The sequence below is a fragment of the Lolium perenne genome, chromosome 4 (assembly GCF_019359855.2).
Source record: "Lolium perenne isolate Kyuss_39 chromosome 4, Kyuss_2.0, whole genome shotgun sequence".
Lineage (NCBI taxonomy): Eukaryota > Viridiplantae > Streptophyta > Magnoliopsida > Poales > Poaceae > Lolium > Lolium perenne.
Window position 1 is genome coordinate 27,549,599 of NC_067247.2, and position 11,435 is coordinate 27,561,033.

At 52.1% G+C, this 11,435-nt stretch overlaps 1 protein-coding gene across 1 annotated transcript; it reads right to left on the minus strand.

Moving 5' to 3' along the window:
* Positions 1 to 6,506: 6,506 nt before the first annotated feature.
* On the minus strand, positions 6,507 to 8,179 carry LOC139838879 (uncharacterized). Its single transcript, XM_071828896.1, has 3 exons — positions 7,826 to 8,179; positions 7,511 to 7,780; positions 6,507 to 6,686 (listed from the first exon to the last, which is right to left on the minus strand). Exons 1-3 carry the CDS (start codon positions 8,177 to 8,179, stop codon positions 6,507 to 6,509), a joined length of 804 nt encoding a protein of 267 aa, XP_071684997.1.
* Between the last annotated feature and the right edge of the window lie 3,256 nt (positions 8,180 to 11,435).

Here is an 11,435-nt window from a genome sequence, read left to right on the forward strand (position 1 = left end):
ATGGAGGCAGCAACTCATCTCCTGAGGACAATCAAATTGTAAACTTTCAGCCGCAAGGTATGAAAGTTTGTAAAAACTAAACACTGTACCGCATATTTTCATATAAAAGAGAATCATTTCATATCTCTTATTTCAGAGACATTGACAACATCTGGCGGTAGTAAGAGAAAGAGAGGTGGACGCAGACCTACCATGGGCCATGGACTACATGAGTACACAAGAAGACATGGTGGCAATAAGATGCCAATTGAATTCTCTGCTGGTGTCAGGAGACCCAAGGATTATATCCAGTCAGCAAAGCTGAGCAGTGAGGTTGGTATTCACATCCGTGAGAAAATGCCGCTTGCAACACACTGGACATAGTACAAGAAAGATGAAACTCTCAAGCATGTCATTCCTCATGCTATAAGTACAGTAGCGGTGAGTCCTGTACAATCTTGGTTTAACCTAATAAGTATGCTACATGATCAACTATCTAAGAATCTACTGATTAATGCATCACTATTTTGCAGGGAAAGTTTAGTATGGACAAAAATGATGAGGTGGCTCAAGATGTGTGCACTAATATGCTGCAAGTTAGTATTCGACAGTTCCGATATAGGCTTAAAAAGGAGTATTGGCCGAAAATTAAAAATCTCACACTGGAGCAAGCATATCGGAAGAAGCCAGATCATGTAGAAGAGAAAAGCTGGAAAGAACTGGTGAATAGATGGTTTGATGAGAAGTACCAGGTACATAAACGTTATTCCTTTCAATAACAGCTACTGAATTCTTACATTTCTCTGATCTGGATAAATAAAATGCATGTACTGAACATAGGTAGTGTGTGTAAAAAATGGAAAGAACAGAGAAGCTGTGAAACAGTTCCATACCACTGGATCTCGAAGCTATGTTGCTCACTGGGAACTTATAGTAAGTGTTCTGAATTTCCCCATACAGTTCATACTTCTGTCATACACAGTGTACAATGGTAATGTGCATTCTACATTTTTTCAAGCAGAAGGCTAAGCAGCAGGAAGAAGAAACCTCTCCAATTGAATTTTTTAGAATCACGCACACTAACAAGGATAACATTATGAGTGCTGAAGCAAAAAGTGCATATGTAAGAAATATTTCATATTAGCACAATATAATATAATCCAGTTTTGTATGTTGTCCATGCAATGATTGTAATCTTTATGCAGGATAAAATGGTGGCAAAAAAAACGGCACCACGCAATGAAGATGAACCTGATTTGACTGATTTGCAAATTGTTCAGCTAGTTCTGAGCGAGAAAAGCCCATCCACCACCTGCAACAGCACATTCCTACCAAGATTGGGCGTCGCAACAAGCTCCAGGAAGTCTTCTGTCTCAGCTACACGCATCCGAGAGCTACAACAAAGACTGGCAGATCAAGAGCAGAATTCCATACAGGCAGCTGAAAGGTACCACAGTGAGATACAGGCAAGACTGCAAGAACAAGATCAAAAATTTGAAGAGATCAGGAAGAAGCAGGAGGAAGAACTTGAAGCTCTGAAGAAAGCCCAAGAAGAAAAGACTCTGGCTTTTGAAAAGAGGCAGAGAGAAACGGATGCCGTGCTTAATTTGCTCTTGAGGACATCCCAGCGACCATCCATGTCTGAATCCCAGGGCAACTGATCTATTGCACCACCGTCCTACAACATTATTAATCATAGGTCTTTTAATTTCTTTGTGTTCCAATTGTAATTTTTCTTATGAATCTTTTGGTCTGTGAGAGACATATATACTTCTTGTGCCACCATTTATGCATGATATTTATTGTCTATTTTTTCATATTTCGCCAGTTTTTTTGTTTCCCAAATTTCGCAAATAATTCAAATGCTCTCAAATTTTGTCAAATTCAAAAGGTGACGGAAAATGTCACAACGTCACTATTAAATGAAACCACGTGGCACCAATTCCTGGTCCCACTTGTCAGAATTTGTGGGTCCCACCAGTCAGCATTATTGGGACCCATATGTCGGCAACAACCTGGTCCCACTTGTCTGAATTTTGTGGATCCCACCGGTCAGAATATGGAGGGTCCAGCTTGTCATAATATTTTGTGGGTCCCACCATGTCAGCGCCGTCGGACCATGTTGTCAGAAGCCAAATGGGACCCACATGTAAGGACACGTATGCTTTTTTTGGACCAATCAGAAACTTCCCAAGATTTAGATATTGACGAAAGTTGCAATTTTTCGTGACAAACCTGTCTGTCAACAATAAACCTTCGATGTTGACGAATTTGCAGGTCGTCACCATCAAACATTTGACGTTGACGAAAAAATGCATACCGTCACCCCCGATATTTTATGAAGGAGCTTCCTTGACGAACCCCATGACGATCAAATTTTGTCACCGCGAAGTAATCCTTGACGAAAACTGGCCTTCAAATGACGAAAGTGATTTGTCAAAAAAAATGTTTTCCTTTGTAGTGCGCGTCCGAGTAGGCAACGAGGTCGGTCGACGTCGAGGGCGAAGCATGCAGCGATAAGCCATAGCCCATGGTGCCACAAACTTAGCGAAGAATCCACTTCACCGTGGCCTAATGTGCATCCCGAGGGGCATGCATATGCAAGCACACCTGCTGCACAGCGTACTGGAGCTCCGGACATGTCAACGTCAAGTACTGGAGGGCACCGACGATGGAGCGGTAGAACAACGCGTCGGAGGCCAGCGACCCATCACTGGCTGAGAGCTTGGCCTTCGTGTCGACAGGAGTCGGGGCAGGGTTGCAGTTAAGCATCCCTGGACGCTCGAGGAGCTCGTGAGCATACTTCCGTTGATGAAGGAAGAACCCGTCCACACACCGGACAACCTCGATGCCGAGGAAGTAGTGGAGCGGTCCGAGATCCTTCAACGCAAACTCAGCGCAAAGACTGTCGGTGAGCTGTCGAAGAAGACCAGCAGTGGAGGCCGTCAAGATGATGTCGTCGATGTAGAGCAGCAGGTAGGCCATGTCGTTGCCAGTCCGGTAGGCAAACAGCGGCGCATCGGAACGCGTGGAGCGGAAACCAAGCTGATGCAGGAAGCCGGTGATGCGCTGGTACCAGGCGCGGGGCGCCTGCTTCAGTCCATACAAGGACCGAGAGACCAAGCACACATCATCAGGGCGTTGGGCGTCGACGAAGCCGATGGGCTGCTGGCAGTACACCTGCTCCGACAGATGGCCATAAAGGAAGGCGTTGGAGACGTCCATCTGATGGATCGGCCACGCGCGAGAGGCGGCAAGGTGCAACACCGTGCGGATCGTGCCCGGTTTGACAACCGGGGCGAACGTATCCATGAAGTCGACACCGGCGCGTTGCCGAAAGCCGTGCACGACCCAGCGCGCCTTGTAGCGCTCGAGGGTACCATCGGAGCCAAGCTTGTGCTTGAAGACCCATTTGCCGGTGATGGCGTTGGCGCGAGGGGGCCGGGGAACCAGCTCCCAGGTCCGGTTACGCTGCAGCGCATCGTACTCCTACTGCATGGCAGCGCGCCAATGCGGATCACGCAAGGCGGCACGAGCCGAGGTGGGCACCGGTGATATGGCGGAGGTGGACGCGTCAGCAGGTGCCGGTCCGGTCGAGGCGCCGATTGGACCGGCCTGGTGGCCGGGTGGGCCAGCCGGTGGTCCGGTTGGACCGGGTAGCGGACCGGGCGAGGGGGCGGAGGCCCCTGGACACCACTCCGGTTGGCACCGGTTGGAGGGCCGGTTTTGACCGGGCCGGCCGGTTGTATGGCCGGTTCGACTGGGTGCTGGGCCGGCCAGGCCGGTCGTGGGGCCGGTTGGACCGGCTGGGTGACCGGGTCGACGGCTGGGAGGTATGCCGCCATCATGCGGCAGGACACTATTGCCGCTGGCCCAGAAGGCGGACGCGGCGGACGGGGACGCCATGCAGACGTACTGGTCGGCGGGGTAGCATGTAGACGGCCGCCGCACGCCCGCGCATGTGGGAGTGAGCATGGGCTCAGGGGGCGCAGCGACTTGTGGCAAGGCGGGCGATGAGGCGGCCGATGAAGAGGCGGTCGAAGGAGACGCCGCGGGCAAAGGGGGCGCCGGAGGCGCCTCAGGCGTCGCGGGCGACTGGGGCGTCGCGGGCGACTGGGGCGTCGGGGCGCCGGGGCGCGCGGGCGACGGAGGCGCCGGGGGACCAGGCGGGGCCGGCGCAGAGGGGCCACCGCGGTCAGTCGTTGGCGCGGGGCCACAAGAGGGCCAGCGGGCGCCGGGGGCGTCGTCGGAGGTGTCGCCAAAAGTCCCTGCTGAAACGGAAAAACCAACTCGTCAAAGTACACGTGCCGGGAGGTGAGGACACGATGGGAGATTGGGTCGTAGCAGCGGTAGCCCTTGGTGTTGGCGGGGTAGCCGAGAAACACACAAGGGAGAGAGCGCGGCGCAAGCTTATGCGCGGCGATGGCAGCAGTGTTAGGATAACACCAGCAGCTGAAGATGCGAAGGTCATCATAAGCGGGCGGCGCACCGTAGAGTAGGTGATGCGGCGTGTACGACCAACACACACGACACGGGCGGATGTTGACGAGGAGAGTCGTCGTGGCAAGAGCATCCGGCCAGAATCGTGGGGGCATGTATGCATGGAACAGAAGGGTGCGGACGCAGTCGTTGAGGGTACGAAGCATCCGTTCGGCACGATCGTTCTGTGGAGAGGTGTATGGACACGTGAGGCGGAAGACGGTGCCATGGGCGGCGAGAACTGAGCGAATGGTGATGTTATCGAACTCTTTGTCGTTGTCGGTTTGTATGGCGTGGATGGGGCGACCGAACTGGGTGGAAACGAAGGCGAAGAAGGTGGTGAGGATGGCGGCAACAGCGGATTTACAACGAAGGGGAAAAGTCCATACAAAATGTGAGTAATCATCAAGAATCACTAGATAATAATTATAACCAGAATTACTCGAAATAGGCGAGGTCCAAACATCACAATGAATAAGTTGAAACGGAAAAGACGCGGCTGTGGAGGAGGAACTAAATGGGAGGCGAACATGTTTGCCTAGACGACGTGCTTCACAAGAGTGGGCATCCGTTTTATTACAAGTAAAGGAGAAGCCTTGCATTATTTGACGCAGAGTGGCGGAGCTATGATGGCTGATAACCCACAAGTATAGGGGATCGCAACAGTCTTCGCGGGAAGTAAAACCCAATTTATTGATTCGACACAAGGGGAGACAAAGAATACTTGAAAGCCTTAACAGCGGAGTTGTCAATTCAGCTACACCTGGAAACAGACTTGCTCGCAAGAGTTTATCAGTAGTAACAGTTTTATAGCGATGAGCGATGAGTGAAACAAAGACAGAGTAACAAAGACAACAGTAGTAATTATAGTAAACAGCAGGATTAAAATACTGTAGGCACGGGGATGGATGACGGGCGTTGCATGGATGAGAGAAACTCATGTAACAATCAAAGCAGGGCATTTGCAGATAATAATAAAACGGTGTCCAAGTACTAAACAATCCATAGGCATGTGTTCCGTATATAGTCGTACGTGCTCGCAATGAGAAACTTGCACAACATCTTTTGTCCTACCAGCCGGTGGCAGCCGGGCCTCTAGGGAATCTACTGGAAATTAAGGTACTCCTTTTAATAGAGTACCGGAGCAAAGCATTAACACTCCGTGAACACATGTGATCCTCACATCACTGCCTTCCCCTCCGGATGTCCCAATTTCTGTCACTTTGGGGCATCGGGTTCCGGACAGCAACATGTGTATACAACTTGCATGTAAGATCATAAAACAATGCATATCATCATGAAACAATAACATGTTCAGATCTGAGATCATGGCACTCGGGCCCTAGTGACAAGCATTAAGCATAACAAGTTGCAACAATATCATCAAAGTACCAATTACGGACACTAGGCACTATGCCCTAACAATCTTATGCTATTACATGACCAATCTCATCCAATCCCTACCATCCCCTTCAGCCTACAGCAGGGGAATTACTCACACATGGATGGGGGAAACATTGCTGGTCGATGGAGAGGCGTCGGTGGTGATGATGGCGATGATCTCCTCCACTTCCCCGTCCCGGCTGAGTGCCAGAACGGAGTTTCTCGTCCCGAGACGGAGTTTCGCGATGGTGGCGGCGTACTGGATGGTTTCTGGCGACTTCGACTTCCCGTCTCGCGTTTTTAGATCGAAACCCTTAAGTAGTCCAGAGGGGGGCGTAGAGGTTGGCCGAGGCGGCCAGACGATAGGGTGGCGCGCCCCCCCTACAGGCCGCGCCGGCCTGGTGTTTGGGGGCCCTGGGCCTCCCCCAGGCCTGCCCTTCTGGCTCCGTGATTCTTCTGGAAAATAGGCCCTTTGACATAAATTCCGGGGATTTTCCTGAAAGTTGAATTTCTGCACAAAAACGAGACACCAGGGCAATTCTGCTGAAAACAGGGTTAGTCCGTGTTAGTTGTATCCAAAATACACAAATTAGAGGCAAAACAATAGCAAAAGTGTTCGGGAAAGTAGATACGTTTTGGACATATCAATGGCCGAGGCGGGCGTGCTAGAGGTCGACACCGGCGGAGAGGGCGAGTGGGCTGCTGGCGGTGGTGGAGGCCGAACCAACATGGTACAGATCGTCGGGGCTGTCACATCGGTGGAGGAGCATCCGAGTACGACCATCCTTGACAGGAAAACCAAAGGCGTCAAATTCCACAGTCACAGGATTATCACGACAGAAAGACTTAACAGAAACAAGATTTTTAATCAAGTCAGGAGAAACAAGAACATTATTTAGAGAGAGAGGAGTGGAAGTGGAAGGAAAAGAGACGGAACCGGTGTGAGTAATGGGAAGAGCATGACCGTTGCCAATGATGATGCGAGAGGAAGTGGAAGCGGGTGTAGAAAACGAGAGGTTACCGGGGTGCGCAGCCATATGCGCGGAGGCGCTGGTGTCCATGAACCAGTCGCCACCGCCACCATATGCCCCAGCGTAGGGGACGCTCTTGAGGACGGTCAGGAGCGCGGGGTCCCACGAGGCCGAGCTCGGAGGGCGGCGTAGGCCAGGGCGGGATGGGACGCCGCGTAGAAAGCCTGGTGGGTGGCCGGACGTGGCCCCATGATGCCCAGGTAGGGGGCGCGCGGCACGGACATGGAGTAGGCATGAACAACCCCGGTCCACGGATTGTGGCCGTCGGTCCATGGAGGAGGGGTGGTGTGCTGAGGTGGACGAGGCACGGGGGCGGAGGCGTTGGCGCCACCGTTGCAACCGACGTTGCCACCACTGCCACGGCGATGACGTCCGCGGCGACCACCGCCAGAAGTAGCCGCCTGCTCGGTCCAGGGGCCGGTCTGACCGGCCTGGGCGCCGGCTGGACTGGTCCACGGCCCGGTCTGGCCGGCCTGGTGACCGGACTGGCCGGTCCACGGCCTGGTCTGACCGGCCTAGTGACCGACTGCAGGAAAACCCGACGGCGGACCTGTGGGGCGAGGCGCGGGAGCGCGAGGCGCGGGAGTCTGGGAACCGCGGGAGAAGCCGGCGATGAAGGCGGTATGGGCCGCCCGAGCCTGGAGATGCTTGAGGCGGCGCTCCTCGAGGCGCAGGTAGGCCACGGCCTGCTCGAAGGTGGGCGTGGTGAGGAGCGTGAGGTTGGAGGCGGCGTTGCTGAGATCCTCGCCGAGACCCGCCGACAGGGTGGAGAGCATGATCTTATCATCGATCGGAAAATCCAAGTCTCGGAGCTCGTCGGAGAGGCTCTTCAGCTTGAGGGCATACTCGTCGAGAGACTGGTCATTCTGGTGGGTGCCGAAGAACTCCTGCTGGAGGAAGGTGACCCGCTGAATTTTGTTGTCGGTGAAGAGGCCGGTGATCTTAGCCTAGACCGTGTGTGCGGAGTCGCCGTCGCGGACGATGGTGTGGAAGATGTCATTGGAGACGGTCGGGTAGAACCAGCGGATGATGGTGGCGTCGATCGCGAGCCACTCGGGGTCGTGCGGCATGGCGAGGAGGTCGATGGTGTCGTCGACGTGATCGAGGAGATCATACTCGCGGAAGAGCAGCCCGAAGTACGTCTTCCACGGGAAGAAGTTGGCAGCGGTGGTGGAGAGCTTCACCGGCACGCGCTCGGTGATGGGGATGTCACAGATGACTGCGACGGAGGGGCCGACGAAGGGGTTGATGCTACCGGAGCGGGAGGAGTTGAAGGGGTCGGAGCCGGAGGAGGAGAAACCGGCCATGGAGGAAGTAGTGGTGGTGGTGGGAGGTGGAAGCGGCTAGGGCTAGGGTTGGGGTGGGGGCTAGCGGTGCCCGAGGTGGGGAGGGCAGCGGCTAGGGCTAGGGGTGGGGTGGAGCCGGCGGCGCCGAAGGAGGGGCGGCGGCTAGGGCTAGGGAGGGGAGAGGCTGGTGGCGCCCAAGGGGAAGGGGGCGGCAGCTAGGTCAGGGCCGGAGAGCCTCTGATACCATGTAGAAGAGTATTGGAGATTGCACAGCACCAATAGGGTCGGCTGCTCATGTATATATAGGATGACACATGTACAATTACTGGTACAACCCTGACAAAACACGGGGACCTATACCTAGTACAATATGTTACTCAACAAAAACGATTGAAACCCCCATATCAGCTTGAAGTTGTGTTTCTAGTCCAATATGAGGGGTCTTCTAGAGATGCTCTTACCACCCACATAGTACCGTAGTACGCGCCAAAACAAACATTAGAACAAAAAAATTGTGAACCCTAGGGACCAGCCGGGTGTAGCTACTGCAGGTTATGATACGGAGTAAAAGAAAATTACCAATGGTGCACATTTTTTCCCAATGTAACTTTTTTTTCTATGTGTAACATCTTCAAAAATGTTGTATCGTTTTGTACATTTCTCTACAATATATCCAAGATCTTTTCTACATTATCCAACATTATAGGAACACTATACATTGGTGCAATCTCTCTATACCATATATGATAAGGGGTTGCCCGATCTTCTCAGTAAGCACGGTGGTGATGATGATCATAGGATGAACACAGCGGTGATAACACGATGATAAAGTGGATGATAACATGTATAACACAACGAGTCTCTCGATTGGTCCATGTCGCCAATGCAACAGCTCTCAACCCTGCAAGATATTCGCAACTCCACAAACTTGTGCACGTAGCCGCCGACAACGAAGCGGTAAGTTGCAATCGTCTAATTCCCAATGGAACAACAGATCACTGATACGTCTCCGACGTATCGATAATTTCTTATGTTCCATGCCACATTATTGATGATATCTACATGTTTTATGCACACTTTATGTCATATTTGTGCATTTTCTGGAACTAACCTATTAACAAGATGCCGAAGTGCCAGTTGCTGTTTTCTGCTGTTTTTGGTTTCAGAAATCCTAGTAAGGAAATATTCTCGGAATTGGACGAAATCAACGCCCAGGGTCCTATTTTGCCACGAAGCTTCCAGAAGACCGAAGAGTCAACGGAGTGGGGCCACGAGGTGGCCAGGAGGGCAGGCGGCGCGGCCCCACCCTTGGCCGCGCCGCCCTGTCTCCTGGGCCCCTCGCGTCGCCCCCTGACCTACCCTTCCGCCTACTTAAAGCCTTCGTCGCGAAACCCCCAGTACCGAGAGCCACGATACGGAAAACCTTCCAGAGACGCCGCCGCCGCCAATCCCATCTCGGGGGATTCAGGAGATCGCCTCCGGCACCCTGCCGGAGAGGGGAATCATCTCCCGGAGGACTCTACGCCGCCATGGTCGCCTCCGGAGTGATGTGTGAGTAGTCTACCCCTGGACTATGGGTCCATAGCAGTAGCTAGATGGTTGTCTTCTCCTCATTGTGCTTAATTGTCGGGTCTTGTGAGCTGTCGAACATGATCAAGATCATCTATCTGTAATTCTATATGTTGTGTTTGTTGGGATCCGATGAATAGAGAATACCATGTTATGTTGATTATCAATTTATATCTATGTGTTGTTTATGATCTTGCATGCTCTCCGTTATTAGTAGAGGCTCTGGCCAAGTTTTTACTCTTAACTCCAAGAGGGAGTATTTATGCTCGATAGTGGGTTCATGTCTCCGTGAATCTGGGAAAGTGACAGAAATCTCTAAGATTATGGATGTGCTGTTGCCACTAGGGATAAAACATTGGTGCTATGTTCGAGGATGTAGTTACTGATTACATTACGCGCAATACTTAATGCAATTGTCTGTTGTTAGCAACTTAATACTGGAGGGGGTTCGGATGATAACCTGAAGGTGGACTTTTTAGGCATAGATACATGCTGGATAGCGGTCTATGTACTTTGTCATAATGCCCAATTAAATCTCACTATACTCATCATAATATGTATGTGCATGGTCATGCCCTCGTTATTTGTCAATTGCCCAACTGTAATTTGTTCACCCAACATGCTGTTTATCTTATGGGAGAGACACCTCTAGTGAACTGTGGACCTCGGTCCAATTCTCTATACTGAAATACAATCTACTGCAATACTGTTCTACTGTTTTCTGCAAACAATCATCTTCCACACTATACATCTAATCCTTTGTTACAGCAAGCCGGTGAGATTGACAACCTCGCTGTTTCGTTGGGGCAAAGTACTTGGTTTGTGTTGTGCATGTTCCACGTTGGCGCCGGAATCCCTGGTGTTGCGCCACACTACATCTCGCCGCCATCAACCTTCAACGTGCTTCTTGGCTCCTACTGGTTCGATTAAACCTTGGTTTCATACTGAGGGAAAACTTGCCGCTGTACGCATCACACCTTCCTCTTGGGGTTCCCAACGGTCGCGTGCTGTACGCGTATCAATCACACAAGACTTTCAGGGGTAAACACCAAATCAAAGCAATATGGTGTAGGGATTCAATAGAGTTGCAAAGCAATCAACTATGAATTAGGGTTTATCTTATACGTGGTCTAAACCAAACTTGGGGGCGTCCTGGGCACTTATATAGGGGTTCAGGACGACGAAGGTTCGAGAAAGTACATTGAAAACCGACCCAGATTAGATCTGATCGAGACAGACTCGGACACGGCCGGTCAGGGGGGGCGGTAGACCGGGTCTGGGACCGGGCAGGCCGGTCAAAACCGGGTCTGGCACCGGGTGGTGACCGGGCTAAGGGTCCAGGGCCCCTGGATGTTGCCCGGTGTGCACCGGCTGAGGATCCGGTTGGCGCCGGGTTCGTCCGGTCTGGGGTCCGGTTGGACTGGGCCTAGGACCGGGCGCGCCGGCGTGGCGGCCGATCTGATAGGGTTGTGCACGGGCCTGGACTTCTTCCTCCTTCGTGCATGCGTCCCTCTCCTCCCTCACGCGTCCATGGAATATCTTCATGTCCAGCTCCATGTTCAGCTTCTGGTCCAGCTGCTCCTCTCCTCCTCGTGCGATGCTTGCTCCTCTTCGTACCTTATCTTACATAAGTAAAAGGACTTAGTGAAGGAGATATGCCCTAGAGGCAATAATAAAGTGATTATTATTTATATCTTTATGTTTATGA